This window comes from Psammomys obesus, unplaced genomic scaffold (genome assembly GCF_907164565.1).
Source record: "Psammomys obesus unplaced genomic scaffold, mPsaObe1.curated_primary_1811, whole genome shotgun sequence".
NCBI lineage: Eukaryota > Metazoa > Chordata > Mammalia > Rodentia > Muridae > Psammomys > Psammomys obesus.
The window spans coordinates 4,316,141-4,331,013 of NW_026596463.1; the positions used below are offsets into that span (position 1 = coordinate 4,316,141).

The 14,873-nt window shown below is 43.9% G+C and overlaps 1 protein-coding gene across 3 annotated transcripts in view; it reads right to left on the reverse strand.

Annotated features, from left to right (window-relative positions):
- Arhgef28 (Rho guanine nucleotide exchange factor 28) overlaps positions 1–14,873 on the reverse strand; it is a 292,013-nt gene that overhangs the window by 149,316 nt on the left and 127,824 nt on the right. For all 3 annotated transcript variants that reach the window (XM_055598372.1, XM_055598373.1, XM_055598371.1), the window contains 2 exons: positions 7,435–7,618; positions 4,308–4,488 (listed from right to left, as the gene is read on the reverse strand). In XM_055598372.1, coding sequence (XP_055454347.1) covers positions 4,308–4,488; positions 7,435–7,618 — 365 coding nt within the window. The remainder of the gene's footprint in view (positions 1–4,307; positions 4,489–7,434; positions 7,619–14,873) is intronic.

Below are 14,873 nucleotides of genomic sequence, written 5' to 3' on the forward strand. Positions count from 1 at the left end.
ACACACACACACACACACACACACACACACACACACACACACACACAAAAACCCCAAACCTGCCACAAATCCTCACTTTTTCTGCAGTTCATAACCACAAGTTTCTCAGCAATACCTGAACCAACACAGACAGGATCTTGAGACAGAGAGGAAGAAATGAGTGTGTGTACACCTGCCCCACTGGAGTGTCCTATATCCACATCATCCACAGGACCAGATGAGGAGGTAGGACCACAGTCAGGGTATAGCCAGAGTGACCACAGGTCAAGAGTATGCAGGCTGGCACAGGTCGTCCCTGGCTGGATGCAAGATGCACAGCCATTCTAAGGCCACGGCAAAAAGCTATCCTCTTGTGACCATAACGACTTCCTTTTGAGCGTTCCTTGGCCCACGAAAACATGAAGAAACAGAATTATATGTTAATGCGCTGAACAGTTAAGTGACCAAAAATGGTGTCAGCGTAGGTTCTACGAAAACCTTCAGCCTTTGTGGGTGGAAAAATCACACAACTAATCCAGTTGCTGAATCCTACCATGGACACGACTAGGCTAGTAAATGGAATGCTTTGTTTATGACTATCCTAGAACATCCTAAGGCCAGCATATGTGCCCAATATACAAAACTACCAAGGGGTGAGGGCACTAAATGCCGAGGCATCCACCATGGGCTACCCCGCCAGTGTCACCTCTAAAAAGTGCGGTTCTAAGGCTGTGCCATTGAACGTCAGTCTCTCCAGAGTTTGTGGATACACCGCAGTGAGAACGAATTCCTGGGTCAGTTTCACTCTCTCCTAGCTTAGCAGATGGCTGCGGAGGAAAAGGGAAACATGGCAGGAGTTCCCTCTCTTTAAATATCTGCCTTTGTTTGCACCTAGAGAGGATTTCAGCTACGACTGTGGAGGAATCAATGGTCTCAGGAGAAGCAGTGCTTTCCTAGAGCGAGTACTATGTGGAGTTCAAAAGAAGACAAAACTGAAGGCAGCAAATGCTGATGCAATTCATCTCTGTCCTACACAGATGGTTTACACAGGGGCAAACCATCATGTCATTGTAGTTTTGTGACTTAAACCCAGGACCTCACAATGTGCTAGAAATGTGCCCCAATGCTTAGCTACAACCAGGCCTGTTTATTTATATTAAAATATATTAGCTGTTTGATGGAAAAAGAAAGAAAGGAAAAAAGTGCTGTTCTCTCTCCTGGGCCCCATGAGATTAGGAAAGAACTAAAGCAAGTATACAATCAGAGCTACTGAGAAAGTTTGACCTAGTTAATTTTTGTTATCAATATGGTACAGCCTAGAGTCTCCCGTAAAGAAGGCATCTCAGTTGAAGAATTGTCTTGATCAGATTGGCCTACAGCCTTGTCTACAAGAGACTCTTGATTGATGATTGATGTGGGAGGGTCCAGCCCACTGTAGGTGGCACCATCCCTAGGCCTGGGCTATAAAAGGAAGCTAGCTGAATCAAGGTAGATGGTTCATCAGTTAAGAGCACTTGTTACTTTCCCAGAGGACCTGGGTTCAATTCCCAGCACCTGCATAGCGGCTCACAACCATCTATAACTCCAGTTCCAAGAGCTTTGAGAACCTCCTCTGATCCCTGTGCGTATCAGGCATGCACAGAGTACACACACACAAATGTAGTCAAAACATTCACAAACATCAAACAAAACAAATACTCTTTTAAAACTATTATTTTTAAGAAAGCTAAAAAGTGAGCACTCCTCCATGGTCCCGCCTCTGGGCTTCTGCTTTAAGTTCTTGTCCTGATGTCCCCTCTCTCCTTCTTGTGTTTGGAAGCGAGATCTCTGTATGTAGCCCGTGCTGGCCTATAGCATGAAATCGTCCTGTCTTAGTCCCTAGAGGACAGAATTACATGTCACCATTCCTGGGTTAGCATGAATACACTGTATGCATATGCCACCTGTAATCACATTAATGTTAATTATCCACAGTTGTCTAAGTGTAGTATAGACATCCCAAATAAGAATTGCTTCTTGGGGCCAGAGCTATAACCCAGTGGTTAAGAGCAGTTGCTGCTGCTGCAGATGCCTAGTGCTCTGCTCTCAGCAGCCACATGGCAGCTCACAAGCACCCTTAGGTCCACTTCCAGGAAACCCAGCACCATCTTAGGGCTCCATGGGCACCAGGCACACATATGGCGCACATACCTACAAAACATGCATATACTTAAAGCAAAAGTAAATGAGTGCTTTTTAAAAAATGATTAGCCTTTTCTTACACTTACAATAACATCTAACCACATATGATACAGCATGACTAATTATAAACTCGAGAGCATACAGAATCATTTGTCACGTCAGTTGGAGTGACTGACTTCTGATGTCAGAAGGAATGTTGGCCTTCTCCCTGCTTCCCCAGTTTCCCCGTTTACCACCCTGCCAGATCCCTCAAGGCAGGAAGGATAAAGAAAAGCAATGGCATTTGGACCAAAAGGGTCATTTCACTGTAATTAAGTGTTTGTGTGAGATTATGGGATGAAATTAAATAAAGATGATTAGGCATACCACAGATCTTATATATAAAAGAGGTTTATAAGGTGGATATGGAGAGAGATCGAGAAGGGAGAGCAGGACATGATTGGGGAAGGAAAAGAGAGAGAAGGGGAAAGAGAGGGGGGTGCCCCATAGAGAAAGAACCAGGAAAGAGACTACGTGTCGGGTTGCCCTTTAAGGGGCAAGGTAACTATGCCTTCCAGGTGTGGCCATCTGGCCAGCGACACATGATGACACCATAAGTTTCTAAGCAACCCAGAAGCAGGTTTTGTTCCAAAATCCTAACAGTTTGTTTGTTTATTAAGATACAGGATGACCTCAAATTCATGGCAATCCTCCTGCCTTAGCTTCCCAAGAAATGGGATTACAGGAGTGAGCCACCACACCTAGCTTTTAACTGGTTCTCTTTTTTTTTTTCCATAAAATGAAAACTTCAGAAACTGGTCACTCAGCTCTCTTGCCACCATCACTGTAGAGCCCCCCAATGAACAATTGTGGCATCTCATCTTACTCATCCGACGCCTTTCCCAAGGTCACATCTCAAACGTGTGCAGCATCGCCAAACCCAGCTGAAGGACTCTGTAATGAGGCAACGGCCCAGGGCGTTTGCTGCACATAGAACTCATCCCGTTCTTTCTAGTTTGGTCACCACATGCCACACTGTTCTCTGAACAGCTCTCCTGGGGCCATGCACGTTGCCAGGCTCTACTCCTGGGGTTTCTGGGCACAGACTCATCTTGAGAATATGTGCTCAGCATCTGCCCAGTGGGGACTCATCACCATTCTGTGAGAAGCCACATGAGCTGGAGGCTTTAGTATCAGTAAATGACAACTGAAATGAAACAATGAAATGAAAACTGAAGTTGAACCCTCACTTGCATATATGAAATAGAACGCTACATGTCAGAAAATTACACACAAAATTTCCTAAAACTCAATGGGAGTCAGATCAGGCTCTGAAGCATATGTTTTACTTTAATTACTTAAATAAAATTCTACATGGGATCTGCCGATAATATTTTCTTGATATGTAGACATTTTAACTGTATTTGTAGTTTACTTATATAACACAAACACAGAAGTCAAACACTGAGAGACTGTGGTCTCTGCTTCTCTGAGTTGATGTTTTACTCCGTTTGAAAACCTGTACAGCCGAGGAAAACTGCTTTACTGGCAGATGTGCCTGACACACAGGAGGCCACAGGGTCTGAATAGTGAATTCAAGGGCTGCTGAACAGCGTGCACTAGACTGAACCAGGTTCTATTCAGAACAAGTTTGCTTCTAGCCACAGCAGGAAGGAGTAAATCTCCTTGTAAAAGGGTGTCTCCACCTGTCCTGTTCAGATACAAGTAGGACAGAGGTTTAAATCACCACATCATCAGAAAGGCCAGCAGCTGATGCAATCAACTGTTTTAGGTAAGAATTAGAATACCATCCATACGTTAAAAAATAAAAACCAACATTAGAATATTAGAAGTCAGCTGTGGGACTCGGCAGTTCAAGTATAAAGATGGAAAGTTTACAAGTTCAAGGCTAGCCTGGGCTGCATAGCAAAACCTTGTCTCAGGAAATAAAAGCAACAACAAAAGAAATGCAAGAGAAACAAAAATCCATGGACTGCTAGCTCTGTGCTGCCTAAATCTATGTTGGTCTTCATTCTCCTGATCCAACCCTGGCTCTAACTCCATGTCCTCAAGTTTTCACTAGGAAAAAAAGGTGTTAGCTACCAACCACCATTACAAAACAATGAACAGATTCGTGCACCATTTAGTTCTGGAATAATGACACATACCTTGACAAGAAAGGCCCTGTCCCAAAAGTACTTCCGGAAGAGTTTGATATCTGCCTCCAACAGATGCTCGGCTGTGTGGTTTACAGTCAGAGTCAATGTTTCTGATGAATGAACTAACTGCAGAGAGGCATCTTCGTTGAGATGCAGTCGAGAGAAGGCTGGGGACCGCCTCTCCTGAAAACTGAAACATCACAAGTCAAAACCTGCACAGCTCCCCAGATCCCACCCTTCATCCTGCCCTGATATTACAAATCCAGATGGAAGATGATCCTTAAAAGTCACTTACACACTCAGGCACACAAGCTCGTGTAAACAGATTCCGGTCAAGCCCTCTTTTTCCACCTACCAGTGTTGGTTGTTGTTGTTGTTTTTAAAGTTTACATGTTTTAAAGGTTCTTATAAATAACGAAACAGTGCTGATTTTTAAGCATAGAACGTTACCTCACTGTTCCATTCGCCTTTTAATCAGAAAAGATGCCTCTCCCTTTAACGGAGCTCATGGAGAACAAATTAGCTAGCAGCCAATAGTTTGTTAGGTGATTATAATGGAAAACAGACAGAATCTCCAGGGAGTGTGGTGAGGTTTGGCCGCGACAAACAACTGGTATATTCCTAACACACTGGTACCACTGTGCTAAATGACTTCCTCATGCAAATTAGAACGTGCATGAATCTGATTAGGTCATAGCCTTGAACACACTCGTTAACAAGGAAACAATATACCCAAACTAAATTCTTGAATATAAGCTTATTTTCTCATCTGTTTTGGCTAAGGACAACTGTGTTAACGGCACACCTTGTCGAAAGCTACAGTTACAGCAGTAGAGGTGCACAGCTTATAAGAGTATACAGCTTATACTTACAGCTTACAACAGTAAAGATGCCTTGGGTGAACAGTATTCGTGTTCATCATGTGGTCACGTCCTACAGACTATCCCCAGATCCCTCACTTCACAGAACCAGCTCTGCCCCTTCCTCTGGCCTGGTCTCATTATGCTAGTCAATGTTTGCTTTATAGAAATATATTAAAGGGCCTAGAGCTTATGGCGACTTGACTTCTAATTTGTCACTGCTGTACTGCTGGTAGAAGACACATGAATTCATTAGGTTACTTTCAGGCTTTGTATCTTGATTTTGCCCATGTTAGAGGGATTCACACATGGTATATTACTCTCTCCAGATGCTAACCAGTGGCAAAAGGCATCATCCCGCAGTCTGCCACACAGTGAGGCTAAAAACCTCCTTTCCCATGGTGGACAGTGTCGCCCAGTGCTGTATAGGAGGCTAGGAATAATAAATGCACTGGCAACTTGGCATATTTTCAACCTAAAATAGGTTCATAGAACACACCTCTGAATTGACTCATTCCACGATATGGAGTGAAAAATGAAATTCATAAGAGCAGTTATACTCAAAGACAAAGTCCTTACACTAATTCCAGAATCTTCCAGAAATAAGTCCTCATGCAACAAGCCACTGAAGCGAACGGACCATGAGCCCCGGCAGCAGTATAGCTGTTGTTATGCAGACATCCTGGAGGACGCTTTTGCACACTGTGTATTCAAATGCAGATTTCTGTACCCAGAGAGCTGGTTACAGTCCAGACCTCCTGACTCAATATTCTGCAAAGGCTTTTCTCCATCACCTACTGATTGGTCCAATAAAGAGCTGAATAGTTGGGCAGGAAAGGATAAGGCAGGACTTCCAAGCCCACTGAGGGGGTCTCAGGTGGGGACTGAAAAGAAGAGTTGCCATGAGAACACAGATGGAGAAGGAGTAGCCAGGGCAGGACTAAGATGGCAGGTAATGGGCTATTACTGGTGGATTAGAATAGCTCAGAATCTACAGAGCTGTAGTGCCTGAAGCCTTTAATAAACATGACAGGTCTCCATGTCAGTATTCAGAACTAAGGCAGTCATAGAAACACTTCATTTACAGACACTCCATCAGATGATCATGTATAACTATATAATCAGATATGGGCCTACTTTTAATTACATGTATGAACAGGCCTATTAAACATGCAAACTTTTAAAGCACACAGTTTCTGCTGGGGCTGGAAATACGAAGGAGGTACAAGGCAACCAGCAGATGAAGGCGTCCACCTCCAGCGGGAACACTGCACCAGATGCCGTAACCCAGTCAAAGGGGCTGTGTTCATAACCAAAGGGTACAGACGATTCCTGCTGGAGAGGCTTGCCCCTTGGTTAATGACTATTTGATCAAATAAGGCAGGAGAGGAGAAAGAGAAAGTTCTGGTTTCTGCCTAATGGCCACTTAGGCATCAGATTACCATTAATTAATTGCCTCAAATTAATTACATTGAGTTTATATGAGCCAAACAAGAAAAACCATCCCTGTAATAATACTCTAACAGTATTTAAAATTCATGTTGCAACTTCCAGTGCACTTTTCTGTTTATAAATTGTATTTTATCATGGTATATCAGGGCAATTGCTACACATGACTCCTTCTTGCATAATTTAGAATAGCAATTCATCTGAACCAAAGAGGCACACGACCCACTGGCCAGTCACGGGGAGTGTTGAGAACATTACCCACACAGACAACTTCAGTGTTAACAGACTACCTCCCTTACCTTAGTGCATTGAATCCTAGTGCCTACCCCCACGGGGTTTGCCTGTTAGTCTTACAATGAAAAGCATGGCCTTAGTATCGGACTAGAAGTCGCCCAGTAAATAAAGCAGAAACAGTCCCATCTCTCAAATGATTTAAAAGATAGCCCAAAAGTAAATGGTCATATTTGTGTAATTATAAATTGTGATTACTGCTAGGATTAATCATAGTCATAAAAGGACATAACATGGAAGATTTGCTGAGAAAATGATATTGAAGCTATAACCTGAAAGATGAGGTAGGCCGCTATGTGGCTAATCCTTTTATTTCATTATCTCCTGTCTCACCCTCACAAAATATTCCCCAACAAAGTTATCCGCTTATACGCTAGCTACACACATATATGTACTGCATACAAGAAAACCAGCTATAAAGATAAAAAACATAAGCCAACATTAGCAGACGGTTTACTTATTTCCATTTCCCCACAATGCTTGGCAGGCTTTATACAGACATGGATTAAGAGACAGTATCAAGCAACTGAACTCACCCTGTGATGCCTTCCACCAGCGTGGAGTGTCCACCACGCAAAGCTAAGTCTAATGGTGTGCTGCCTTCTTCATTGGGTAGCTCCAAGGCCTTGACTCCTCCAGGGAGACACAAGAGGAACTGGAGAAACTTGGGCAGGCCCCATCTCACAGCCAGGTGCAGTAGAGATTCTCTGTGTGGAGACACTGAAGAAAAGGGGAACCATAATGTTAGTTTCTCCATAAAGTTTGTTTTACACATTTTACTAACGGGATGATGTATTGGCTATAACAGAAGCATCAGAGCTGGAAGGAATCAAAAGAAACTCATCCTGACCTCACGCTCTATGAACGGTGAGCAGTGCTGGGATTTGCTGGATGTCATGGAGCCAGAGGGCACTAGAACTAGGCTGCTCATGGCTGGCAAAATCTCTTTCCGTCCACACTTCTACACCTTGCTGCCATATGTCACTAAGGATGAAGGAACATCACCCAAAGATACAGGTTCCCAGGAAAGCTCATCCTTTAGAAATACACTCGTCAACTTCCAAGGTATCCAAACAAGAAGATCCTGCCACCCAGGCAGGGCAGGCTATCGAAGCCAAGAGCATAAAGAAACCTGTTTCCACCATTGGTCCTCAGAGGCGATCCTCCCCTTGAGAGGCTGTGTTGGAAAGCAGCTTCTTAAGTCCAGAGCACTTCTGACCACAGTCTGTCCCCAGCTGTATAGCGGTGCCTTTGCCCAGCAATCAGATCCCTGGGAACATCACAGTGCCAAAGAGCTATACCACAGCGAGGCCTTCCCCTGCAGATGCCCATCCTTGGCAGCCTTGTGCTGTTTTCCACTGTGCTGTTTACTGCTGTGCGTTAGAATCATTTCCTGACTTTCACTGTATAGGCTGACAGGCCCCTGGAGGCTTCCTTTTTTAACAGTAGCTGGTAATGCAAAAAGCCGTAAGTGCTTTCAGAGTTTAAACGTGATTAGCTATTAAAGTCTCAATTTTGTATGTATGTTTACTTCCTATGTAATTTGTAGAGTGCTTGTACATTTGTGTCCCTACTTTAACAACCCAGTACTTAGGACATAGGTGGTTCATGACAGACACTGTATTGCAAATATGTAAAGTATAAATACATGTTCTTCCATTAAAAAGTTAGACCCAAGCTGGCTGTGGTGGCCTGTAATCCCAGTACCCAGGACTCTGAGGCTGGAGGTTCACTTATGCTTTCAAACTAACCTGGGCAACACAGCAAGATGCAGACTACATACAGACAGACAGACAGACACACACACACACATATGCCAAGCCCACGAACTCAACATGCATGGTCACACTTTAGAGACAGCCCCAACATGAAAAGCTGGTCACTATGGATCTGTTGTGACAAGCAACAGACAGTGGGGGTCTAGTAAGTAATGATAACAACTATATTCATAACCCGAGAGCTAAACAGTGGAAAGAAAGGCCCGACAGGATAAGAACCTTGTCTTCTGTCCTGTGAGCTCCCTTGAGCATCACAGCGGGTGGCATGCTTGCTGAGCGACTATGGATGGGATGAAGTTACACATGAATGGCAAATCCCTGTGGAACCTGGCTTTCTGTCTTTACGGATACCCATCAGCTTCAGTTCTGTCTCAGAGAGGTCCTAAATGAAATCTCTCAACACAAACTGTATACTCCCAGTTGGCACTCCCACATGCATGTAGGACATTAAGGACAAAAATGCCAGCTTCCCACACAGCTCACTGTCCACAAACCATGATCTTATTGTTCCACTGTCCTCATTAACATAACTGCACTACTGCCAGAGACTTTTGCCCAGGCAAAGCAGTGGCTGCTTACTGCAGAAATGTCCTACAAGACTCATCAACCCTTCAGCAGGAACCACTGACAGACAGTACAGAGAAGCCCTAACTTCAATTTTAAACTATCATGATCCTTGCCAACTCCCAAGGAGGCCTCTTCCAAGCCTGCCGTTCCCCCTCACCATCACTAATCCTACCCCCACAATGAAAACTCTCTAAGTCAAGCTGCAATTGCTCAATGGATTTCTCTTTTGCCACTCCCAGCCCCTGAAGCCACTAAGGGTTTGTGGCAGTGTTAGCAACTCACTACGATGGCAGTAAACACGGCTCTGTCTTGTCAGTGTTGAAAAGTATTTGTGGAGGGAGCATTGAACAAACCCCAGAACATCAGAAGAAATATCCTACTGTGCACGAATACAAAATAAGTTTACTGCTCAGCTTACATTTTCACAGGTCTATCCTGCTCTCTTTACGTCTACATCAGTGACTACAGGGCTATACATTTCAAATGGATAAGGACCTATACCTAGGTCCTTACCACAGTCAAGTACAATCGAGTTTCCTGCACATTTCCCATCATTTGTCCTGTGACAAAGCCCACATCACTCCCCCCACACAGTGAAATAACAGCCCAAATACCAAAACATCTAAAAACAAACCTGCAACCTGGCTGCACACAGGGACCACACATTTGCTTAACGTGCTTCATCTCATCTTCATGAAACTCCCAAGGCTTGTTGGCTTTTTCTCGACAGGTGCTGGAAACTCAACCTAATGCCTCACGGACATGAGGCACAAAAGAATCGATCTTTCTGTTACCCTTGAAGTTATGATCATTAAACTTTCTTGACTAAAAAGCATGGCTTTCATTCTTAACAGATTCCTAGCAGCACAAGTCTGATGCCATTTGTACTTATTTTTCCTACTTAAATAACAACCAGGAAGAGACATATTAGGATCGGGTAACAAGACAAACATACGCCTGCACATACATACACACACACACACACACACACACACACACACACACACCTGCACATATACACTGGCCAGTGGAGGGGAACCTATCAGCATGAGATATTGAACAGCCACATGAAATGGAATTTTTACCTCACAGACCCTAATCTGAATATGGTGAGAAATGTTTCATGTTTGCACAGGTTGCAATTTTCTTCCAAGAAAAATACAGAAGACAGAGAGAGAGAGAGAATATCTAAACCCTTAGTGTTTTAATAGTAGCATTGGTAAAGGCAAGCATAGGTTCAGTTAGGTTCCTTAGAGTTATATTCTTTCCATTATATTCCTTAGAGTATGTGCTGCAATGTTCAAAAACTGGGGAACTGTTGACTATGTTCAGCTGACTAAGAAGAGTGTGTTGGGGGTGGGGCTTGTTTCCTCTGGAAACTCATAGGCCTGTAGGACTAGCCTCAGGCACCCAACTCTCTATTTCTGGTGGGAGAGGGACCCATCCTCACACTCTTCCCTTCCCCCTAGCCACAGAATGTCTCCAATTCTGGAAGAGGAAGAAGAAGAAAAGGCAGCAAAAGACACTTCAGGTGGTTAAGGAAAGCATGTCATGAAATTACCAGACTGTTAAAGAGAGCACAAGCTCATTCAGTCTAAAGTCCAGCACGAAGAAGGGAAACAGCTTGAAACAGGAAGCATCATGACATATAAATAATTCTGCTTGTTAGAAGGTTCAGATTTCTCAGCAGCAGCCAAGAAAACAAACTGTGGAAAGGGGTCATCCAGTCCAGCAGAGGTAGGGCTGTTTAATTAAAATGAACAGAAGAAAAAAGAAGCAAATAAATGTCTCTTCGTGTTTGTTTTGTTAGTATCAGGAGTTATCTGAAGTGATGCGACCAAGACAGAATTAATAATAATTGCTCTGATGGTGCACGTTAATACAGACTTCTACCATGCTGGGAACACAATCACCCAGAGAGAGGAACTGAAGAGGCTGTGACTGTCAATAAACCACTCCTGTTTCAGAACGGTGAGGGCCCATCTGCCCCTAACATGGAACAAAGCCTGGTTTCTACACGCCCCCCTCTGTGGGGCATCAGTTTCTTCACTTATTAAATGGAGGCTGGCACACACAAAAGGGATCCAGCTGATCCAGGCTCATTGCCATGACCAAGCAGCCGACCGGCAGCAACTCACAGGAGGAGAGATTGACTGCAGCACCTGGTTTGAGAAGACACAGTCCTTCTTGGCAGGGAGGGTGTGGCGGCAGCAGGAAGAAGTGCCTGCTCGCTTAGTGCTTACAATCAGGAAGTAGACAGAGGCCATGGTGGTGCTCTGCTGGCTTTCTCCTTTTCTGTCAGAACGATGACACCTGTGTCAGGGTGGGTCTCAGCTCCCGAATTAATCCTCTGTGGACATGCCGAATGACATGCCCCACTACTGTCCCAGGTGTTTCTTAACCCCATGGGGTTGACAATTGAAAGTAACCACTGTAAGTCCACTCCGTCTCAGCATGACACCCAAACACATCACTTTTAAATTCAAACAGTCCAGCCATCCTCAAAGGATCATGGCTGTCCTACAATGTAAAGTATTTTAGTTTACCTCCAAAAGGCTCTTACGTTTACCAGTTCCAGCATTATTCAAAAGCGCAGAGTCCAAAATCTCGTCTGAAATGCAAACAAATCTAACTGTGAGCCTGAAATAAACCCTCTAAAATTAAATATATATATATATACACATTTTTAATATACAGTGTTGGAAAAATAAATATCCCCATTCCAAAATGGAAGAACAGGGGTACACAAGGAACTATTAGATCAAAGGAAGACTGAAACACAACAAGGCAAATACCAAAACCTAGGTGAGGTTTATGATAATGTCCGTGGTGCTCCAACAGGCAGAGAGCAGCAGGAGCCCTGCTCCTCCAGCCTTGTTCTCTGAGCCTTTCTCTTAGACTGCCTGCACTCCGTACCTAGAGCTTTACAGTGTAGATGTCCAAAATTCTTTGGCATTTCCAATATCATGTTGGCTCCTTGCAAATTAGGCTCCACATTCACAGCTTCACATACCCTTGCAGGTAATCTGTCCCATCACACTAGGCCTTAGGTGCATTCTGAGACCTTGGGGAAAGCCCACATGACTCTCTCACTCGCACATCTTCTAAGACATGGAGTTGTGCCAGGAGCTTAAGACGTAGCCTGGCCCTCCGGCCCAGAGCTACATCAGCTTCTGTGTGGCTGATCTCTCTGTGTCTAAAAAGCCAGCCCTGGGATATACTTGTAGGCAGTCCTGGGCTTTCTTTCCCATTGTCCTCAAGACACCTTCCCAGTATAAAGTCTAGGGTTTCTCCTTAATGGCGCTAATCTCTAACGTTCGCAGCCACTTTGCCAACCCCCACCCAAGTTTAAGTGGCTTTCTTCCTTAACAAACTGCACATTTTTCACCTTTCTGTGTGCTCTGTGTGTGTGTCTCTCTCTCTCTCTGTGCCTCTCTCTCTCTCTTTCTCTCTCTCTCTCATTTTGAGTTTTGGTAAAGGTTGTGAGTAGAAACCATGTTATATCCTACGTTCTACACCATCATCCACCAAATAATGTAGTCCGTTCTTTTTAGTTCAGCCTCAGTCAAATCTTCAAAACATGAGCAAAGTAAACCAGGACCTTCACTGAAATAAAAGAGAAATGGTGTCTAGCTCAGTTCTGGTTAGAGTCCGTGTTCACCTCTGAAACCTCATGCGAGCACAGCTATCACTGCCCACATTTCTCTCAGCATATGGCCTACCAAACTGTGACTACAATGGCCCGTTGAGCTCTTCTCACAGAATTCTGGCACTAATCTAGTTCACAGTTGCAAACTCTCCTATATTTACCCTGAAAACTAGTTTCAAAGGCCCAGACACCACATAAGCAGGCTTCTCATAACAATGGCACACATTTTCTACCTTAGTTTCTTTTCTTATTGCTATTATCAAATATACGACAAGAATCACCTTAGTGAAGAAAGGAATTCATGTTTGCTCTCTATCCATCCACCACGCAGGGAAGGCACGGAGGTGGAAACATGAATCAAGAAGCAGAAAGAAACAAATGTTGAGACTCAGTCGGCTTTTGTGGGGCTAGAAAGCCATCCAATGTCAGGGGAAGGGAGGGGGAGGGGAGGAAAGAGCTTGGAGCAAGAGTGAGGTTGAGGTGTGTCCAAACCCCCAAAATCTCATCACTGGCAGGAGTAGGACCATTTCCTCCCTGTTCTGGGTTGCGTGCCCAGCACATGCAGCTTTACAGCCCAGACTCTACCACCCTGAGGAGGTCAAACAAGTTAAACTTCCTCCCTCCTTATACGGTTGTATCCAGGAAGTACCTGGAATTCTGTGCAAATAAGGCATTCCCAGTACCTTGGCCCCAGCCAGTCATGTACACTCACCCTGAAAGCCTATACCCATTCCCCAAAGGTTTAAATAGTCTCCTGCCCCCACCCCCAATTAAATGAGCTGTCTCACTAAATCCATCTCCTGTTTCTCATTTGCTCATTACTGCCTGAGGTCTCCTCACTCCTGCTTCCTCCCCTCAGGATGTGCCAGCCACAGATGCTACCCAGGGACACAGAGCCTTTCATTTTCAGTTCATTCTGGGACCCAGTCCCTGAGAAGCTGCCACCATGTTCAAGGCAGGTCTTCCTCCTGAAGCCATTAATCCTCTCAGGAAATACCCTTACAGACAGTTGTGACTCATTAACACCTGAGGTGATTTTAATCTACTCAAGTTGATAATAGAAATTAACTATCACAGTTCCAAGGAGAACTCAATCCTGTCTTGACTTTACAGTGAACAAGATGTGTTTAAAAAAAATAATAATAATAAGGGAAAGGGGACTTCCAGATCATCTAAGACAAAAGAGACAAAAGAGAAGGGACAGACAGATGTAGTTTTGTTTTATGATCAATCTGTATGTAGCATCACTATTACAACTATCCATACCTTTCAATTCAGACTTCAATATTCAGCATGAAAGATTTTAAACTGAAATTGACAACGTTCACTCATCAGTTATAACAAACTGTTGACAGCAGAAAAGGCTACATAAATGTAAAAGCAAAAGGTGTGTGGAAAATTGGAGGAGGCTACATATATGTGAAAACAAGAGGCTTGTGGAAAATTGCTGTACCTTTTATTTTAAAATGTTATGAACTTAAAATTGCTCCAAAAAATAAAAGTCTCTTGGGTTGGGGAGATGGTCTGGTGGCAAATGGCTCCTGCTAACAAGCCTGATGCCCTAGTTTGATCCCTCGGACATACGTGGCAGAAGAAGAAAATCTACTCCTACAAGTTGTCCACCAGACTCCACACCTGTACTGTGGCATGTGCAAACACACATAAGTGACAGATTAAAAAATAACTAAATAATACACAGAGTTCCCTAAAAGTAAAACAAGGAATTTCTGTAAGATACTTCCATATCCGCTTTTATTGGCACACTATTCACAATAGTCAAGACATGGAATCAGTCTAGGTACCCATCAACAAATGAATGGATAAAGGAAACACATACACAGGAGTTTTATGTGGCTAAAAGAAGAGTTAAAATGTTGGGTGCAGTGGTGCATGCCTGTAATCCCAACACTCGACAGAGGCAGGCAGATCTCTGTGAGTTCAAAGCCAGCCTTGTCTACAAAGTGAGTCCACAGAGTACAAA